The sequence below is a fragment of the Adiantum capillus-veneris genome, chromosome 29 (assembly GCF_014529385.1).
Source record: "Adiantum capillus-veneris isolate H3 chromosome 29, ASM1452938v2, whole genome shotgun sequence".
NCBI lineage: Eukaryota > Viridiplantae > Streptophyta > Polypodiopsida > Polypodiales > Pteridaceae > Adiantum > Adiantum capillus-veneris.
The window spans coordinates 119347668-119370210 of NC_140959.1; the positions used below are offsets into that span (position 1 = coordinate 119347668).

The following is a 22543-nucleotide window of genomic DNA, read 5'->3' on the forward strand; positions in this document are numbered from 1 at the left end:
ATGGGCATACGAGCACGTGGGCAGGCTGGTTTCAGAAGGGGTTTCTCCACACTAGATCATGTCTTTACACTCAGAGCTATCATTGAGGAGGGTCGAGCACATGGTAGACGGATATACTGCAGCTTTGTGGATTTTCGCAAAGCCTTTGACACAGTGCCGAGGGCCAGATTGATGCACCGGCTTATGGAATTGGGGGTGCCCACAGAGCTGATGTGGGGGATCATGGCATTGTACAGTTCAGTGATGGGTCATGTACGCACATCAGAGGGGATATCCGACATAGTTCACTCCACCATCGGAGTGAAACAGGGATGCCCACTGTCCTCTACTTTATTTGGTATGTATGTTGATGGGGTCTTTGATTATATTGACAGAGGAGGAGATAGAGGTGCTCAGCTTGCAGGGACATGGATCCCTCTTTTATTGTATGTTGACGATATCGTGTTGATATCAGACTCGCCAGAGGGTATGCAGAGACATTTGGACGCATTGCATAGTTTTGCAGAGGATAGTGGATTGTCTGTCAACCTTGGTAAAACCAAGGTCATGGTATTTAATACCACGCCACAGTGGGTTAGGAGATCAGCACCTACTTTCACATATGGACAGGACAGTATGGAGTACACTGATGCATACACATATCTTGGGGTGGTCTTTAGTGGACCGAGGTTCACACTGAAAGTGGCAGCAGACACTAGATTGACTCGTGCCTATGCAGCCCTAGGTGGTTTAGAGAGGATTTGTTCGCAAGTTCAGTTCCAGGAACCTCGAACAAAGCTCTGGCTTTTCGATACTTTGGTCGCTTCAGTTATGCACTACGCGGTTCAGGTTTGGGGACCGTCTTTTGACAGTGCTGGATGGACTAATATGGAGAGACCCCTGATATCTATGATTTCTAGGCTGATTAGAGCCAAGGCCTCAGTCCCACATGACATCATACGAGCGGAGCTGGCTGCCCCACCTATGGAGGTTGAGGCACTCACCAGATCAGTATCATTTGTACACAGCTTATGGGACACCACCAGGGACAGGTATGCCAGGCTTGCTCTCGAGTCATCCAGACAGCTGGCATTACAGGGAGATACATCATGTTGGTATGCACAGATGAGCTCATGGTTTCAGAGGCATGGTTTCAGCATGGACAGGCTGCCCCCTTTCCAGTATTCTCTTGATGCACCATCCTTGGCTCTTACACGGATGGAGACTACTAGACTCATTCGGCAGGATCTTATCCAGCTTGATAGCAAGAGGACATAGATAGAACCATCACGGGAGTTGGGTACGAAGAGGGTTTTCTATAGAGAACATCTTCTTCAACTCACGACAGACGGATTTGTCACACGGCCCAGCTACATGGACACACATCTATCTCATAGGTTACGATGTGCTATTGGCCAGATTCGCACATCTTCACACCAGCTTGGGATTGAGACAGGTAGATTCAGAGGCATACCAGCAGACAGTAGGATATGTCAGTTATGCCATGCAGAGCCAGAGACAGAGTTTCACTACATATGTCGCTGCACAGTCTACTATGAGATACGGGGACGCTTTCATTGTCTATTCAGAGATGGTTTTGACTCGTTAGACAGAGTCATGAGATATCAGGATCAAAGATGTGTCGGATTATTCCTACTTGAGATTCAGAGACATAGAGACGCTCTATTGAATGGGCAAAGACAGAGACAGTCCCAGAGACGCATCTCAGATTTCTTCAGTCTGAGTACCACAGAGTCAGAGGGGACACCACCACCAGCGAGCTCGGTTCCCACCCATACACACATCAGCGGTACTCTCATTGATCGAGCTATAGAGTTAGGGAGATCGAGACGACCGAGACTGAGGAGGGGAGCCACGCAGCACCGGCGGAGATTGCGGCAGAGGATCCACAGGATTCTAGCACGACACCCCGAATGTCGATCGGGATAGGCTTCATGCTACTGCTATATTGTATCATGGTGACACTTATCCCCGCTTTGTACCTTTATGGCATGATACCATTGCTCAGCCTTCCAGCCACCCATAGGAGTCGGTAGCACTCCTATCAGTTCTTTGTTTGTAGTTTTCTTGTTTGTACCCAGACTTGGTACTAGACTCATCATTGTAATCAGTTGGTCTCATAGGTCATTTTGGCCTCTTGTAGACGTTAATATATCATTTCATTTCTCTCTCTCTCTCTCTCTCTCTCTCTCTCTCTCTCTCACACACACACACACACACACACACACACACACACACACACACACACACACACACACACAAAAAGCACCCCAACACACCACATGCAAAACACACAGAGAGGCAAGATGCATTGGGCCACTTCAATCTTCAGCTTTTAGCATGTTAAAAAAATTGCATCACAAAAAATTTCTAGTTTGCATAGCCATTAAACCTCTTTCTTTGAGGTGTTCTGAGAGGGTTGCAAAGAGGATTCCTGCCAGTTGTATGAATAGTTGGGATGCAAAAACTGTTTGGCTACCATAATTTGCCACAGGTCTCGGCTGCATTGCTTGTAGTTTCTTCTGGTTTATTTGGGGGACTCTTATGCATTTCACAGCTTTAGAGGTTGAATTTTCTGAAAGTTTTATCTCATGATTAGTGTTTTCTCTCAGGTCATCAAGCTGCTGATGATGCAAGGACAATTGCAATTTATGACCTCTTTCTGTGAGATGTAACCACCAGAGGGTTGAAAAGAGGATTTCCTGCCAGTTTTATGAATAGTCGGGATACAAAAAGAGTTCAGCTACCGTGATTTGCCACCGTTGGTTTCTGCTGCATTACTTGTAGTTTCTTTTGGCTTATTTGGGGGACTCTTTATGATTTCACAGCTTTAGAGATTGAATTTTCTGAAAGTTTTATCTCATGATTGTTGTTTTTCCTTCAGGTCATCAAGCTGCTGATGATGCAAGGAAAGTTGCAAGTAAAAAATTAGTACTCTACAAACTGGTCAACTCCTGATTATGGAAGTGAGCACACAAGTGGTCGTAGGAAATGTTCCTGATGGTATGGAAGCAAAAGATCTTGCTTCCTACTTTGAGAAGAAGTTAGGTATTGTATGGAGGTGTCGATTAAAAACATCTTGCCCACCTTACAATGCCTACCCAGAGTTTTCCTGTACTGAGTTGGAGGAGAATGCCTTTCCCCAGGGCATTCGGTGTGCTCCTCATGCCTTTGTTCACTTTGCATCTGCTGCGGTGGCAAGAGAGGCATGCTCACTTGCAGAACAACAAAAACTAGCAGTTGGGCAGTTGAGGGGAAGATCGCAGCTAAGAAAAGTGTTTGCTGGAAGCTTTCAAACGTCTGTGTAGAGTTGGGAACCTTAATGAGTCCAAATGAACTGCTTGTCAGTTGGAAGGGGCCATCTGCAGGTGTCATCTTTGAGCTGGAGCAAATTAAAAAGAAATGCAATTTACTTTTGACACAGTGGACTTTATTCAGCTCTCAAGAGCGTAGTGAGAAAATGTGGATGAGGTGTAAGTATAAGCTGGAGTTCTTTGTTGGGGATCTATGGGAGGTTAGGAGGGAGAATGAGTGGGAGGGTGAAGGTGCCTTGACTATGATTTTACATTTTCGGATCCCTCCACTTATTTTTTATCGAACAGCCGATGATGATGTCTATCACAAAACCTCTTTTGATCTTCCTGATGATGAAGACCCGTGGATTCGCACTTTAGATTTTACTCCCAGTAAAAGCATTGGGCGTTGTCAAGCCTATCGGGTAAGCGTGTCTCCAAGACAAAGAAGCACGTTTCAGAAAATTGTTGACTATTTTAATCAGCAACAGTTGTTGAGGTTAGGAGAACAACCAAGGGTGAAGCTTCCGCGTGAAGTACAATCAGTACATCAAAGGTCAAAATTTTTCCTCGTGGAGAATGTCAGAAACCTACCTTTTGAAGTCATGTTTTTAGTGAATGCTCTTGTTCACAAAGGGACTGTGAAAGCTCCAAGCTTGACTACAGGTTTCTATGAACTTCTGGACCCTTCAGTTACTGACACTAAAGTAGCTGTTTTTTCTTTAAAACATATGTACAGCTACAAAATTCCTGTTTTTGATGCTGAGAGGCGCCTCAGAAGAGTGATTGAGTGGCAGCAAGCTAAGAGAGTGCCAGTCAAAACAACAGGTGAGAAAAGTATCACAATGGAAGTGGGTCGTTTCATTGTCACCCCAACAAAAGCCTACTGCTTGCCTTCTGAGTCAGAGCTCTCCAATCGAGTTCTGCGAAACTTTGAGCACCTTGCAGACAGGTTTCTTCGTGTCTCTTTTCTTGATGAGAATTTCCATATGTTGTCAAATACCATGATGAATGCTATTGTGGCTCCAATTGCCCGAACAAGTGGGCAGGTATCAAGGAGTGCTCTTTACCAGAGAGTCAGGTTAGTTCTTCTTGAGGGTTTCTCATTGTGTGGGAGGCATTATGAATTTCTTGCGTTCTCTTCAAATCAGTTAAGAGATAGCTCAGCGTGGTTTTTTGCTGCAACCAAAGGAGTCAATGCAGAGACCATCAGGACCTGGATGGGAGGTTTCAAAAAGACAAATGTTGCAAAATATGCTGCTAGAATGGGACAGTGTTTTTCCTCGACAATTCAAACTGTTCAGTTACCGAATTCAAAATATGCTCATGATATTATTAGAAATGGACACAAATTTTCTGATGGTGTTGGGAAAATATCTCCTATTCTTGCACAAGAGTGCGCCAGGATGTTAAAGCTGGAGCATAACCCTCCATCTGCTTATCAAATTCGATATGGTGGATGCAAAGGTGTAGTTGTGACTTGGCCTTCAGAGAAAGAAAGCGACCGCACACTGACTCTCCGTGAAAGTATGGAAAAATTTATCTCCAGACATGATTTCATTGAGGTTGTTACGTGGTCAAGGTTTCAACCTTGCTTTTTGAACAGGCAAATCATTACATTGCTTTCTGCACTGCAAGTACCGAATAGCATTTTCCTTGACTTGCAAGATGCAATGGTGTCAAAGCTTGACCAGGTTTTGCAGAATTCTGAGATTGCTTTCGAGGTTCTTTCATCATTTTGCTCTGGGGATCTACATAATACAGCACTGGAAATGCTTAAAGCAGGCTTTCATCCCTTAGGTGAACCCCACCTATATAGCATGCTACATTGTATTAGGGCTTCCCATCTAGAAGAGTTGCTGAGCAAAGCAAGGATATATGTTAAAGATGGTAGATGGCTATTGGGCTGCATGGATGAGCTTGGTGTTTTGGAGTATGGTGAGTGCTTTGTTCAAGTGTCAACCCCTTATCAAGATGATTACCTTCCAGAGAATCTGATGGGACTTACAAACACAAAGCATCAGGTCAAGGTTATCACTGGGAAAGTGATTATGGCAAAAAATCCCTGTTTGCATCCTGGAGATGTTCGCATTCTTGAAGCAGTGGATCATCCTGCCTTGCATCACTTAATAGACTGCTTTGTGATGCCTCAGAAGGGTGAAAGGCCTCATTCTAATGAAGCATCTGGAAGTGATCTTGATGGCGATGTCTACTTTGTATGCTGGGATTCTTCTCTGATTCCTCCAAGTGGAAAAAGCTGGGAGCCCATGCAGTATTCTGCGGATGAAGCTGTTAGTCAGAGGCATTGTGCTCGAGTGAAGGTATAGCCCTTCGAAGGCTGCTCTTTCATTCAATAATATCAGTCAATTGGTGTACTTTTCTTCTCTGAGTAGGATTTTCTCATAAACATGTTTGTACATGAGTATTTGTTCATACCGTGAGGCTCGTATCTTGCAGGACGTCGTGGAGTTTTTTGTTAAGTATATGGTCAACGATCATCTGGGAAAGATTTGTAATGCCCATGTTGTCCATGCAGACCAGAGTAAAGAAGGGGCCCTTGATCCAAAATGTTTGCAGCTGGCAGAGTTAGCAGCAACTGCAGTAGACTCGCCAAAGACTGGGAAGTTGGTGATTTTACCTCCAAACTTGAGGCCCAAAAAATATCCAGACTTCATGGACAAAGATGACAAGCCGTCGTATCGTTCGGAGAAAATCCTTGGAATCCTCTATCGCAGAGTCAGGGGGGCAGCTGAAAAAGAAATCAAATTGAGCTCTTTGTTAGGCAACCCAGACTTTTCATTTGAACAGAATTACGATCGAGATTTGGAGGTAGATGGATATGAGGAGTATTTGACAGAGGCATGGCAACTGAAGCAAATGTACGACGTTCGGCTTGCAGCTTTGATGGACCGGTATGATGTCAGGGTAGAAGGGGAGGTTGTAACTGGCCATTTTACGACAGTACTCTCAAAGCACAACAGTCGGAAGAGGGGCGATTTGAAAGAACGGCTCATAAATGAGTACACTTGCCTCAGGAATGAGTTTAGGCAAATATTTAAAGAAGAGGATGGTGCAGATTTGTCGGAGGCAGAGCACGAACTTCTAGAGGAGAAGTTGGAATGCAAGGCTTCGGCGTGGTACTATGTCACCTACCATCCTGACAGCGTGGCTAAGGTGAGGGAGGTCAATTCAGATTTTCTTTTATTGAGCTTCCCCTGGATTGCTGTGGAGGATCTTGCAAGGATCAAGTCCAGGAAGCGGCGGGCCTACGAGTCTTACTACAAGCTCATTCAAAGCTTTGGGGGGACACTGAACTTCAGCTAGAGCATAGTTCTTCTTTGTTGCAATGCAGAGCCATACAGCAGCTTTGCACTGCTGGCTAAAGGCATTTTCTGTATGTACCACTTTTGTGAATCTTTTGTATATAGAAACTTACAAATTCAGCCAAGGACTTACAATTGTTGCCAAAAGCTTAGTGGAGGCTTGCTTACCTGTATAGTGTATAGCCTAGTTTGGCGGCAATTTTCGTTTGTCTAACGAACTGGAAAGCTTAGTCATGAGCTTGTGACTCTTGCTACTAAAGAATGAGGTACTCTACATCTAAATTAGAGTAATTTATACTTAACAAGAGAAAGACCCTTGCAGCCGTTGATGACTTAGTGAAGTGTGGTGGCAACTTCGAGGTTTGCCAAGTGAGACCCAAACATTTCAAGCTCATAATTTGCAGGCACTAGATTATTTATATATCAACCAAAACGATTGGTCGGTTTGTTTTACTCATCTTGTGCAAACGTGCTGACTCACTCACCAGTTGTAAACCAGGATGGCTGCAACAGTCTTTGTCAAAATATTGTCAATCCACCAGCTACCTTTTCTTAGTGTGGTTTATTGGTCTTGCACTCTATTGCCGAGTTTATGATTTTTTATGCATAGATTGCGTTCGAGTGGGAAAAGCACCCTCTATGTGTGTGAAATGAAATGATATATTAACATCTTCCAAAGGCCAAAATAACCTACGAGACCAAACCGTTACAAAAGCAGTGAATCTGATGCTATGTCTGGTTACAAAAAAGAAATGCTAAAAATGAATCTAGAGGTGTTACTAACTGGAACTGTGTGGGGTATGTGTGATCACTGATATAATGGGTGCCCAATACAAGAGGGTGATGTAATGGGTCATGAATCTATCCTCAAATGTACTTTGGATGTCGAGATAATATGGCTCTCTTTTGATGTTGTGAAGTTCCTCACCTTAGTCATGGGTGTCTTGATTTCCCTAGCTCCAATGCTCGGTCAATGAGAGTACCGCGGGTGCGAGTGTGAGCTGAGCTTTGCAGTGGTGGTTGCTCCATCTGTGCAGTGTCCGATGTGAAGAAATCAGTAATTTGTCTCTGGGATTGTCTCTCTTCAAGTCTCCTCAATAAACTCTCCGTGTCTGTGTAACTCAAGTAGATACAATTCAAGGCATGTCTGTTTGTGATAGCTCATGACTCTTGGGAAGAGTCCGAAGCCTTCTCTGAATAGACAGTGGAAGCGACCCCATATCTCGTAATGCATTGTGCACTGACATATATAATGCATCTCCGTCTCTGGCTCTGTATGGCATAGGTGGCATATCCTGTTGGTTGATGGTATCCCTTTGAATCTACCAATCTCAAGCTGGTGGGAAGATGTTCAGATCTGACCAATGGCACACTGTAACCCGTGAGATAGATGTATATCCATATAGCTGGGTTGAGTCACAAACCGATCCCATGTAAGTTGGAGAAGATTCTCTTTATAGAAAGCCATCTTCGTTCCCAACTCCTATGTCGGCTCTATCCATGTCCTGTTGGTGTCCAGCTGAATCGGGTCTTGGAAAATGAGTCTAGTAATCTTTACCCATGTAAGAGACATCGATGGTGCATCAAGAGAGTATTAGAAGGGGGGTAAGTTGTTCATGCTTAAGCCATGAATTTGGAACCATGATGACATTTGTGCATAGGTTGTGCATAAGGAGATTGATTTGGTAAGCGCCGGGGTGGGGGGCTGTTATCTCTGCTCTAGTAATCTCATGTGGTATAGATAGCAAGGACCTCTCCATACATCTCCACCCATCCCTGACCCACAGAGGGTCCCCAGACCTGAACACCATAGAGCATAGCTGAGGCTACAAGGTATTGAAGATCTAGAGCTTTGTTCGGGGTTCCTCGAATTGAACCTGCAAACACATCCTCTCTAATCCTCCTAGGGATGCATACGCTCTAGTCAGCAGTCTCGTCTTTGCTGCTCTCTTCAAAGAAAACCTTGGCCCAATGAAGACTACCCCAAGATAAGTGTATGCATCTATGTACTCCACAGTCTCCTGACCATAAGTGAATGTAGGTGCTGATCTCCTGATACACTACGGAGTGGCCTAAAAAGCCTCTTAAGCAACGCCCACCCTTAACTTCCACAAGATTTATTCCACAATCTCCGGAAAGCAACACCATAACCCTGGTGTTGCTAAGGTTTACAAATAATTCACTATCATTCATAAAGCTATGTGATGCATCCAAATGTCGTTGCATACCCTCCGGTGAGTCAGAGATCAACACAATATGATCAGCATATAGCAATAATGGAATCCATGTATCTGCCAGTTGGGGACCTCTGTCACCCTCTTTGTCAATGTTATCAAAAACCTCATCTATATATATACCAAATAGAGTAAGGGACAATGGACAACCATGTTTCAATCCAATACTGGAGTGCACTAAATCAGATATCCCCTTTAGAGTGTGTACATGTCCCACTACTGATATGTATAGAGCCATGATCTCCCAAATCAACTCATTGGGCACTTCCATCTCTTGTAATTTGGCTTTGGATACCATGTCAAATGCTTTTCGAAAATCCACAAAGCTACAATAAATCCATCTCCCATGTGCCCTACCCTCCTCAATGATGGCTCTGTGTCAAAATATGGTCAAGAGTGGAGAAGCCTCTCTTGAAACTGGCTTGTCCCACTGTCCGTACACCCTTGCTCTCTAAACATTTGTTCAACTCCTGTTCTAGGATAGATGCATACAACCGTGCCAAGGTGTGCCCAATCATAATGGTACGGTAGTTTCTAGGTTGTGTAGGATCACTTGCCTTGAAGATGGGCACAATAGTAGATAGTCTCCAGGTCTCAGGTAGACCCTCACACATGATACGATTGAACATGACTACAAGAACCTCTGTCAGCATATCTCTAGCATGGATAAAGTGTTTTGCGACTAGACCATCATGATTATATGCCCTCTTGGTCCTCATTCTGTTAATGGATGTCTTTACCATCTCAGTGGTAAGGAAGGTACTCGTAGATGGGCATAGCTCAGGAGGATCTGGAAGGGGTGTCTGTCTAGGGACCGTATATAAAGATGTTGCATAATGACCCATACATCGGGGGACGTAATCACTGGGGGAGGGGAGTGCTCCTGAAAGAGACGCCATGCCTCTCCTGAGTCTTTGCTCAAGAATAGTTGGTATAATTCTCCCCCCATCTGAACTCGGAATGCTCACTTCTTTCGTCGCACAAGGCATCGGAAGGCTATTTGAGACTGTCTGTGATTAATGGCCCCTGGGAGAAGATCCCTCTACATTACACGTCATATCAGCTGTTCTGAGGCATGCTTCCATGATGGCATCGCTAATCAGGTTGAGTGTGTGGGTATGCCTCTGCTGCTGCTTCATGCAATGTCTCATTAGTAAAGTGGCGAGATCCTCCATTGAAAGTTCTTGCATGGCTTCTGTACATAGACGACCATAGATCTCCTCTATATAATCGGAGTCAGTCCCTTGTGTAAATGTATAGTGGGTATGTGTCCTCCTCGTGACATCTGAGTTGTATTGTACTGAAAGGAGATTGAAAGTGTCAAAAGAGCATGATCTAGTGCTACACACACTGGTCTGGGTCCTATTGTGAAATCATGAATGCAGGGGAACTCGGCTGTGCCATGACATAGTCTATTGTGCTCGCCCCATGCCTATGTGGGAAGCAAGTAAACCCAACTGCTACAAGAAATTGCTATAGGCCATTAAGTATGGCCAATCCATGTGAGGCCACCATTTCCATTAGATATCTCCCGTACTCGGTGTATTCCTCATCTTGTGAGCGTGAGTCAAGGCCCATATCATTGGTATCTACCTCTCTCAATATCTCATCTGAGGTATCATAAAAAATTATCCAATGATTACTCATGCGGGCATTAAAGTCCTCCAAGAGAATAATGTCACCATCTCTAAAAAAACTCCCATATATCCTCGTCTAAAGCAAAGAAAGGAGACTGTCCTCTAGGTGCGGAATACATTGATGTGCTCGGGGAAAAGTAGCATATAGCAATGTACAAGAATCTGCCTGTTTCAGTCCTCAATCTTACCCACATGTATCTGGCCTGATCATCTCTCCGGACAATGTGCACAAGCGGTTGTAACTCCTCTTTGAATAGGACTCCTACTCCTCTTGACCCTGTGCCCCTGTGCTTTGATCTCGTCTCTGCTCGACAAGCTATCTCCCACCTATATCTAGTCACATGCGACATAACTTGTCCGGTGTGTCTCTAAGTAAAAAGACGATGTCTTTCCCCATAAAGCTGTTCTCAAATGCCCCTACATCCAGACAAAGTGATCCATTACAATTCCATACTGCCATCTTTAGTGTGGTCCCATAGATCTCGCACCGTCATGCGGAGCACCGCTCCAATATCACCACTCTTCCATCTCGGTAAAAAGAAATCTTACCTTTCTTCCTTGCCGCTCTTATATTCGGAATTACTTCCTGCATATGAGCAATCTGCAAGAGCGTGAGGTCACTCCAAGAAAGATGCCCGTCCTATTAACAATTGGTCTCTTCTTCAAAAAGTCCTCCTCTTCCATGAAGGGGAAACAAAGGATAAGTTCCCTTTCCTTTGAGGTTTCCTCATCGCTTCCACTTTTCCCACTCTCCAAGCCCTTGTATGCTCTTCAGCAAGTGGTAAATCACATGTTCTGAATGCTTTTGCTAGTAGCACTTTGTCTAGGAATTTTGGTGAAAAGTGGAAAAGAAGATGCATTATCATTATTGCAAAGCTAATGATCACTTGATCAAGCAGTGTCCGAAATTGAAGGCAAAAGAGGCTGATTCCACTACAAGAAAGAGGCTAGTTCCACTACAAGTGCAAAGTTGTAGAATCTTTTGTGAAAGGAGATTGTGATACTAATGTAGATACAAAATGGGTTTTTAATACAGAGTGCGCTTATAATCCTTCTGTCCATGACACATGTATGTCAGTTGCTACAGATTCTCATGTGTGGTACTTTGATAGTGGTGCTACAAAGCACACTACCTCTCATTGTGACTTGTTTACCTCTCTTGAGGATGTCCCTCATGGGAATACCGTCATGTGCAGACAATGCCTCTTATCCGGTCAAGAAGGTTGGAAAGATTGTGCTGACTGCTGCTGCGAATGGCAGTTCTTTCACACTTGTTGATGCATTTTATGTACCTCGAATCAAGAAGAAACTTTTGTTTGTATCTGCGTTAGCTAGACTTGGTCTTGTTGTGAAATTTTTGGATGAAAGATGTACATTTCATGATCTCAATTTTGGTGATAAAATTGTTGCATCTGGCCACGGCATTTTGTGTCGTGGGCTGTATAAGCTCACTTTGCATGACAAGTGTGGAAAATTTTCGCAAATGCAATTGTGGATTCAAAGGTTGTTTAAGATGCAAAACTTTGGCATGCACATTTTGGGTATCTAAATATTGCCAGTTTGCTGCGTTTGCAGAAATTTGATAAGGTTGCTTCTTTGCCACCTCTTGAAGCACCTATGAAGCATGTTTGTGAAGGTTGTATTTTGGGTAAGATGCATGGTTCAAAGTTTCCAAAGGATGGTTCAATAAGGGCTACATGTAGGTTGCAACTTGTGCATAGGAGTCTTACAAAATGGTGAACAATTTTTTTTTAGCGAATACAAAAATTAGTGAATCCCTTAATAAAGTTGCTTTCCTTGAGGGTATCCATGTGATGGTGAGCTAGGGGGGTCACTATGTATAAATTATGTATATCACGTGCGTTCAAGGAGTATTTCACAAACTCCTTATTTATGAATTTTTGACAAATAATTATACCCTTTTTCTATTCAATCTGTAGTTTTTTTTTTCAATTCCATTTTATGGTACCCTTCTGTACGTGAAAATGTGAGAAAAAATAAAATTTAATAACCCCTTTTGCTGCACTCACGTGATAGTCACATAATTATTAAGTGACCCCCCCCCCCCCCCCCCCCCCGCCCCCCCCCCTCCCCGCCCACGGCAATTATTGGGTGCATATTTAAAGTCAGCTAAGCTAAGTAGGAGCTAAAATGTGAAAGTTTGTTGAGTATAGTAAGAGCTAAGCTTGTAATTTTTAAGCACATGTGGCTTTTTTCTTCTAGCTGAAAAATCAAAGTGGAACTCAAAAGAGTAGTGGGACTCTTATTCAAAAATAAGATCCACTAAATCTATAAATTTATCGTGGGACTTGGCTCCAAAAATACTTGGAACAAATAAAAAATAGGAAGTTTAATGTCTCGTTTAGATTGCCCGAGGCGAAAATGATTTATGAAAAACTTCATAGTGCAAAATTAAAGCTGACACAACTCTCGACATCCATTGGGTGTTTTCCTTTGGGTTACATCTCATGGATACACAATCATGCAGTGTTCGAGAAAAATCAATTCCATGGACTTACAAAATTCCCTTTAGAATAGATTCAAAGAGAAAATTTTGCAGAATAAATTGGTATTTTTTTTGCAATTTAACTCTATATTTTCTTAAATTTTCAAGCGGATTTTCTCCTTCGCCTCCTTTCTTCAACCGACTATATGGATTTTCAATCGGCTCAAGTTTTCGAAGACTACAATCATGGAGGATGGTGGGTCCGTATGTTTTTTGAGCAGTCAAGCCTGCTGCTGAACCCTGCCTAAAGAGGTTGAGGTGACCAACATAGATGACAACACCTGTCATCTTTTCCTTCTAGGTTGGTTAAATTTATTATTCCGTACGAAAGTGTCTCTCCGCTTAACGACACCAAATTGCAAAGGGCTAGAGAGGACTGGCAAGTAAACCAAAAAAACTTTGAAATAGCCTCTCGTCCAACAACACCTGTGTGTGTGTGTGTGTACGCTTTGTTGTATGTGTCAAAAGCTGGGAACTTGCCTGTGCACTGTGTGTGAGCCTCGAAAGGATGCAAACACACAACTAGAAGATCCTAGCAAGTTCAAAGGGGCAAGGGTATGTCAGTCACCGCTCAATGCTTTCGTCGTGAAGGATCCTATGCTGCAAAGAAGAAGGAGCCGCCGCCGATGCCACGCTCAACCGTTGATGCCGCCACAGTGCTCGATCTCTCTCTCTCTCTCTCTCTCTCTCTCTCTCTCTCTCTCTCTCTCTCAAACACGCGCGCGCGCGCACACACACACACACACACACACACACACACACACACACACACACACACACACACACACACACACACACACACACACACACACACGTGTGAGCACACGAAGGAGAAGGAAACAGAGATGGAGCAAGAGCACTTCTTAGCTTACATCTCCAAGAATGAGGATTTTTAGGTCAAACGGGCCTTTTAAAAAGTTTAGCCCATTCACACATGGGCGTCCACAATGGTCGGTCATTGCAAAACTACTATCAAAATAAGATAAGTAGGTGCACCTCTCATCGGCGATCACCTACACACCTATTGGACCAACAAGCCCGGTCTATGACTCAATCAAATAAATAATATGTGTCCGTCGAAGGTGATAGGATGTCTATGAGGGTTAACATGCCTGGAAGCTATGGAGATGAAGCCCGTTCATCGAGGTGGAAGAGCATCCGAGATTGAATGTCCTTAGCCTTCTTCAATCACTGCAAAATCAACCAAAATTGGCACAATAACTGCATTCTCATATACAATTAAAAATCATATGTAGTTGTACACACATAAATTGATTGGTAACAGAATATTAAACAATTTGTCAGCAGTAAACATTAAACTGTAATATAATCAAACGCATAAACGGTTGTAAAGGTAAAAAACTAAACAAGTTTGGGGTTGCTAATTTAACGGTCGAAAGGCACTAGAGGTCAACTATTAATACCATGGGAAAGCTTCTCAATTTTCTCTGGTCAATTAAGTTGTTTAATCGCGAGAGCCAAGTATTTCATGTCCGAGGGCTGACTAGAGGCTATACCTAGAAGACCTTGTAATTAAGCCACGATAAAAGGAATTGCTCATGAAATCATCGCTTGACTTATTCCATTTTCTTTTGACCCCCCAAATTCTTTCACATTGATTCAAGTTTGATGTGTGTGCTTATTTTGTATGCCTTGGGTTTTTTTCTTTTCAAGGAAAAGTGCCCACACTGGGAACCTCTAGGGCTCTAGTACCATAGACAATACATGTGAGTGAAGTACCAAGTCAAGCTGGGATTTCTCTTCCAGCTTAAGATTTTACATTGTGGCCTTTTTGATTTTTTTGTTTGTTCGTTTTTAGCATTTTAATTTTGTAACTTTGGGGGGTCATATAACACTGTTACCCTCCCCAGGCTCATCACTCTAGTAAAATCCCTTTATAATACTTAAGCTAAAGGTCAATAGGGACTAAGCCCAGTAGAAAGCCCTAGTACATTGCACACAATGCTGCCTAAATCAAATTAAGAGCCTAAAGTAACCATTGATTATTAGGAAGGCATTCCCCAATGGTATTAAGAGAATATCTCTAACTCCTAACAACTTGGTCAAACTAGCTTAGTCAGACTGCTTGATTCTTTAACCTAGACAAGGGATTATGACAAAAAATTATATAGGATCTAATGTTTAATCTAATTGAGATTGAGCCAAAAAGAGTAAAAAAGACCAAGCAAAACCAAAACATCTTTCTCTAAAACACACAAGTAAATTCTAAATTGTTCTTTTGCTCTTCCAAAGGATTAATCCGTTTACTTGATCTTCTGCATCCATTCAAAGGTTTTCCCTTTCTATTGCACTTCATCTAAGATGTGTTTCTCACCTTGTGGTTATGTCACTACAATGTTCAACAAATGTATTTTTCAAAAATAATGTATAATGATGATGAATACATATTATAGACGTGCCTATTGTTGGAATAAGGGTTGCAGAGAAACACACACAGCTTGGAGGAGACGAAGGAAGCTCAAGGCACACAGAAGAGAGTGTGTTACTTAGTATGCAATGGAAAGATAGATAGCCCTAGAGTGATGGGCGTATATATCAATGCACGGGGGGAAAAACCTCCTAAAGAGGGAAAAAATGCCCCGGCGGTCCTAGTGTGTTCACACACATCACTACCACATGTATATGGTAACAAATCCCCCCTGGAGTGATGCGGTGAACGAGAGCTGGCACATGAGTAAAGGGAAGTGCCATGACCTGAGGACATGATCAGTCCACAAAGGGGAGTAAGCCCAAAGCTTTGCGGAAAGCTTCAAGCTTCTCACGAGACAATGCCTTTGTGAAAAGATCTGCAAGGTTGTCCTGTGTTGGCACATAAGCCAAGCTGATCTCTCCTGCTGAGAGCCTCTCCCTGACATAATGGTAATGCACCTCAATGTGCTTTGTGCGAGCATGGAAAACTGGGTTTCTCGCAACTGCCAATGCGCTCTGACTGCCAGTGTAGATAATGTTGGCAGTGTCCTGTTCAACACCCAAATCAGCCATAAGGCATCTGAGCCATACACACTCAACCGTAGCTGTGAAGACTGCCCTGTACTCAGCCTCACAACTCAAAGTGGCCATAGTAGGTTGCTTCTTGCTCAACCATGATATATATGAACTGCCAAGCATGAAACAAAAACCACTTGTGGACACTCGCGTGTCAAAACAACGAGCCCAACCCGAGTCCGAAAAATCATGTAAGTCTGGCGGCAATGATCCCCCTTGGGATAAAACAAGCCAAGATGTAAAGTGTCACTAAGGTAGTGGAAAATCCTCTTGACAGCCTGCCAATGCTTAGACCTTGGGCTATGCATGAATCTGCTGACCTGTGAGACTGCAAACTGAATATCTGGCCTCGTGTTGCATACATAAATGAGGCAGCCAACAACAGTTTGGTAAAGAGTGACATCAGCAGAAGCGCCAGCATCATGTAGACTCAACTTCAAACCTGTTTCCATGGGCGTGGCAATAGGTTTGCAATCCTCAAGTCCAAACTTACATAGCAATGTCTCTATGTAACTTTTCTGACACAAGGCAATACCACCATCACACTGCTTAAACTGTATACCCAAGTAATGATGCAACAGCCCCAAATCTTTCATCTTGAAAGTAGCATTCAAATCAGCCTTAAATTCAGCAATATGTCTCTCATTTGGTCCAGTGATCAGCAAATCATCGACATAAAGAACCACAATGAGAAGTACATCACCCTCACGCTTTACATACAATGTGCTTTCTGTTGGATTGTTACGAAAGCCTCGTTTGACCAAATGAGTGTCAGCTTTCTGATACCAAGCACGAGGAGATTGCTTCAACCCATACAAAGCCCTCTTACATATGCACACTTTGTCCTCTTGTCCTTTTATGACAAAACCGCGAGGCTGCGTTACATAAACTTCCTCAAATATGTCACCATTCAAGAAAGCAGTAACAATGTCTGATTGATGTACATCCCAACCAAAATGAGCTGCCAATGCACATAGAAAACGCACAGTAGTCATATAAAAAGTGGGAGCAAAAGTCTCTTCATAATCTAGGCCTTTTTGCTGTGCATAACCCTTTGCAACAAGTCGAGCCTTATGGTGATCGATCTCACCATCCGGCTTGCGTTTCAACTTGTAAACCCACTTTGTACCAATGGCCTTTTTGCCAGGAGGCAAATCACATAAAGTCCATGTGTCATTTTCTATAAGTGCATCATATTCTGATTGCATGGCAGCCATCCAATTTTCTGAATTATGTGCTTCATCAAAAGAAAGAGGCTCCTCAACATCATGTAAGCTAGACACAGCCAAAGCATAACAATTTGATGCATAAGATGCATGGCAAGATCTTGAACGAGTACAGCTAGACAAAGGTGAATCCAATTTACTGTCACGCAAAGTGTGCACCAACCATTTTGGCATACCTCTAGCTTGCTCATTTTCAGCCCTTTCCTCATCAAGTACATCATGTACACCTGCATCAGTAATAGGCTGATCTATAACATTTTCAGAAAACCCCATAGGCTGTACATTTGCCTCATTGGAACTTACATTTGTATTTCCGCCATTGAAAAGAGGCAACAAAGTGTCATAAATGTCCTGTGAGCTTACATTACTGTCTCTAGTACATGCCAGCAAGGGCTGAACATAATCTTCCACAAACACTACATCGCGTGAAACCAGAATACGTTTTGTTTGCAGATAATATAACCTGTAACCTTTGTTTTCAACACTATAACCAACAAAAATACATTTGACAGCCTTATCATCCAATTTTCTGTGCCGTTTGTGGCACGAAAGCATATGCCAAACAACCAAAAACACGTATGTGCTCAATAGAAGGCTTTCTATCATGCCATGCTTCATATGGAGTAATAGATTGCAAAGCTTTTTTAGGACACCTGTTAAGTACATAAGTGGCACACATGATGGCCTCAAGCCAAAAAGAATGCGGCAAAGCTTGACTTTTGACCATACATCGTGCCATTTCCGTCAGTGACCTGTTTTTCCTCTCAGCAACACCATTTTGCTGAGGCGTATAAGGCACTGTATATTGGTGTTTTATCCCACGACTAGCTAGAAATGCATTAAATTCATGAGACATATACTCCCTCCCTCGATCAGAACGGAGGGTGCCCATAGTACATTTCAAGACATTTTCAGCCATAACCAGAAATTGTTTGAAGCACATAAAGACTTTGGACTTCGCTTTAAGAGAAAATACCCATGCATGCCTGGAGTAATCCTTAATGAAAGTCACGAAGTAAAGGTAATTGCCCAAGGATGGAGTTTGCATGGGCCCACAAACATCACTATGCACAAGCTACAACCTGCATGTGGCCCGAACTGAACCATCCTTTGGAAACTTAGAACGCTGCATCTTACCTAAAATACAACCTTCACAAACATGTTTGACAGGTGCTTCAAGAGGCGGCAAAGAAGCAACCATATCAGATTTCTGCAAACGCAGCAAACTGGCAAAATTCAGATGACCAAAACGTGCATGCCAAAGTTTTGCATCTGAAATAGCCCTTAAATCTACAACAGCATTTGCAAAATTTTGTCCACACTTGTCATACAAAGTGAGCTTATATAGCCCACGGCACAAAAGGCTAGATGCAACAATTTCATCACCAAAACTGAGATCATGAACTGTACATCTGTCATCCACAAATTTGACTACAAGTCCAAGTCTAGCAAGTGCGGATACAGACTAGAGATTCTTCTTGATCGTAGGCACATAAAGTGCATCAACAAGTGTGAAAGAACTGCCATTTGCAGCAGTAAGCACAATCTTTCCAACTCCCTGAACCGGATAAGAGGCATTGTTGGCACAAGTGACTGAATTCCCATGAGGGACAGACTCGAGAGATGTAAACAATTCACGATGTGAGGTGATGTGCTTTGTAGCACCACTATCAAAATACCACACATGTGAATCTGCAGCAACTGACAAGCATGCATCATGGACAACAGGATTAAAAGTGCACTCTGCACTAAAAGCCCATTCTGCATCAACATCAGCATCACAATCTCCTTTCACAGAAGACTCAACAATGGCTGCATTTGTAGTGGAACCTGTAGCATTTGCAGTGGAACCACCCTCTTTCTTCTTAGCCTCTTTGGCCTTCGACTTAGGACACGACTTGATCAAGTGATCATTAGCTTTACAATAATGGCAACGCATCTTCTTTTTGCCCTTATCACCAGAATTGCCAGACGAAGTGTTGCCAGCAGAAGCATTGGGAACAGAAGTTTTGCCACTCGCAGTAGAACCATAAGAAGTGGCTGCATTGCTGTTACCACCCTTTCTTTGAGAAGCAATAAAAGCCTGTTCAACTGCATGCTATCTAGTCGTGTTTTTTCTAGAAAGTGACTCTTGCAACAGCAATGTGCATAATGCATCAAACTTGACAACTTCTGGATTTCCTTGGGTCATAAGTCTCCAAGTACTAGCAAAAGTCTGGTAGGAATCTGGTAAGGCATCAAGAACAGACTGCACAAGGGAGCTGTCTAAAATGACTTCACCTGCAGAAATAAGTTGCTCATTGATATCCTTGACACTAGCAAAAAAAGTGTCCATATCATCTTCCCATGCATAATCTTCGACTCCAACTCTTTATGCAGCAAAGCAATTTTAGCCTCATTGCGACTTGCATAAAGACCAGCCAAAATATCCCAAGCCTGTTTTGCAGATTTTGTTGAAAAGATGTGAGGAACAATGGTGCGCTTAACAGACAGCGCAATCAATGCATGAGACTGCGCATCCTTAACATCCCAACGAGCTTGTTTTGCCATAGGCAAAACAACTCTAACAACAACAATCCTTGCAGCAAGACCTGCAACATCCTCAACATCGCCTACATCCTCAGAACCAGGACGTACATCAATGCCCTGCACAATATTCTAGACGCCCTTTGACACAAGAACGTGTTGCATCATATAAGACCACATAGGGTAATTGTCCCCATCCAACCTGTCCTCAGCAGCAAACATCTTGAACACATCTGTGTTGTTGTTGTCAGCCATGGTAAATGCTGCACCTGATGTGAAAACTGCCCGAAAATAAGAGAAACGGAGCGGGAACAACACCTGCTATATAGCACAAACCGTAGAAGACTTTAAGACACCTGTTATGCAGAAATCGGCACTGATAGAAATTCTACACAAAATGACGAAATTGCTTGTGCAGACCTGCCTGTAGTGGAAACGGAGGCCGAAATCATTAGGAGATTTCGGAGGTCTTTTGGAGGACCTTTTGGAAGAGAGAGGAAAATAAGCTCCTCCAATGAGAGAAGAGCCTACGTTACGTAGAAAAATAGATTGATATTAACAAAAATATAAAAGGTGTCCCTCTCCTCATTTAATAATCTAGTGGTCCTTGAAGACGAGCACTCTCTTTCATTTAATGCGAGCACCTTTTTCAGAAGGTAGATGCGGTGCATTTGATACGGGGTACGTCATCACTAGAACTCAAAAAGTCACAAAACTATCAAGTGGTGGAAGATTTTGAAACTTTTGATATTGTCAATGCGTCCGGAACGCACATATCTCATAGAAATGAATGTCCAATTGCCTCGCTCAGACATCCAAAGAGGCAAAAAAATGTCAAAAAGCCCTAAAGGAACATTTTACTAACGGCGCGCGAGGGGCCATTCCAAAATTTTGTAATGCCTCCTCGCGCGCCGTTAGTAAAAAGCCCCTTTTTCCTCTTTTTAGGGAGCTTTTTGAGAGAAAAATGTCCAAAAACCTCTAAAAAGGGGCTTTCTGGAAAGATAAGTGTCCAAAAATCACTAAAAGGAGCTTTGTACTAACGACGCGCACAGGGGCATTCTAGAATTTTGGAATGCCTCCTCGCGCGCCGTTAGTAAAAAGCCAATTTTTTCTCTTTTTAGGGAGCTTTTTGAGAGGAAAATGTCCAAAAACCTCTAAAAAGGGGCTTTCTGGAAAGATAAGTGTCCAAAAATCACTAAAAGGAGCTTTGTACTAACGGCGCGCAGAGGGGCATTCTAGCATTTAGAAATGCCTCCTCGCGCGCCTTTAGTAAAAAGCCAATTTTTTGGGGTTTTTTGACATTTTTTGCCTCTCCGGTTGTCGGAATGAGGCAAGTAGACATTCGTTTTTAGGATATTTTGGCATTCCGGACGCATTGGTGGTGTCAAAAGCCTCAAAATATATCACTATTTGATAGTTTGTGACTTTTCAACTTTTAGTGATGACATAAGCTGCATTGAATGCGCCGCACCTGCCTCCTGAAAAAGACGCTCGCATTAAATAAAAAAGTGACCGTTTTCAAGGACGATTGGAAATAAAATCTACTTTTTAGAGTGTCTGGTTGTCCTTTTGGACGTACTCACAAGGTGCAAGTGCATTTTATAAAAAGTTTCTAGAGAGAGAAATACAATTTCTTACAAGGCCCTCCAAATGACCTACGAAATTTTCTAATGGAGCCCGAATCAAAAATCTGAGCTCACTGAAATCGGAGAAAGTGAGTAGGCGTGTACTGGAGCTGCTGGCGACTGAGCCCGAGAGGACGCAACCTGCTCTGATACCAATTGTTGGAATAAGGGTTGCAGAGAAACGCACACAGCTTGGAGGAGACGAAGGAAGCTCAAGGCACACAATAGAGAGTGTATTACTTAGTATGCAATGGAAAGATAGATAGCCCTAGAGTGATGTGCGCATATATCAATGCATGGGAGAAAAAACCTCCTAAAGAGGGAAAAAATGCCCTGGCGGTCGTAGTGTGTTCACACACATCACTACCACATGTCCACTCTGTTGCTAAAGTTGTGGTTAAAGAGAAATGGGAAGGGTGAGAGATATGTACATGGGCACACAGACATCCCATATCATCCTCACATAGATGCCCTTTTATACACTCATGCAATAACATTGGCTCATTTTATTGTCTCCATCAAATGCATGTTCTATTTGATGGACAAAGTTCATTTTGTCTGCCTTTCTTGAGAGATCACATTCTACTCAAGTCGCTCATCAAAAAAGAAAAGTGCTTCCAAAAGATTTTCATGCCTACATACATGTCGACCAAAGGATTGCAAATATTGACACTTTATATAAGAGCCCTTGATTGCATGTGCTCACCCATGTGAGCGTCTTCCATAACACCTTATGCTTGAAGGATGCGATAATAGCCAATAAGAGATGTCCTCATTGTGCAAGCAATGTAGATAGCCTAAAGGTCGTTTTCTATTCCCATGTTGAACAACTATTTGCAATAAGTATAGTCCAAGAGACATCATCCTAAAGCTGATGATTGCATGTGCTTAGCCAGTCAACGTCATGTATCCTCACACATGCCTTCAAGGTAATATTATGATTTGAAGTGCACCCTATTATTTTAAAATATAGGCAATGGGAAGTAGTCTCGTTCCCTATGGAAGGGCATTTCATATTAATTCCATTAAATGGGCATAATTTCATATTGTCCATTTAGCGAAGAAATATCACAAAAAATTCATGGCACTAACACGTTTGGAGAAGTATATAAGAAGGCAATGTGTTTGGTGAACACTAGAAGTAGAATTTCTATTTATAAGCCTTAG

At 42.8% G+C, this 22543-nt stretch overlaps 1 protein-coding gene across 1 annotated transcript in view; it reads left to right on the forward strand.

The window, feature by feature from the left end:
• Positions 1 to 6853, forward strand: part of LOC147419846 (putative RNA-dependent RNA polymerase SHL2) — a 58092-nt gene extending 51239 nt beyond the window's left edge. Inside the window, 4 exon segments of the mRNA XM_086505647.1 lie at positions 2613 to 2761; positions 2885 to 3246; positions 3249 to 5614; positions 5751 to 6853. Of these exon segments, the coding sequence (XP_086361773.1) occupies positions 2961 to 3246; positions 3249 to 5614; positions 5751 to 6617 (3519 nt within the window). The 5' untranslated portion in view covers positions 2613 to 2761; positions 2885 to 2960 and the 3' untranslated portion in view covers positions 6618 to 6853.
• Positions 6854 to 22543: the final 15690 nt, after the last annotated feature.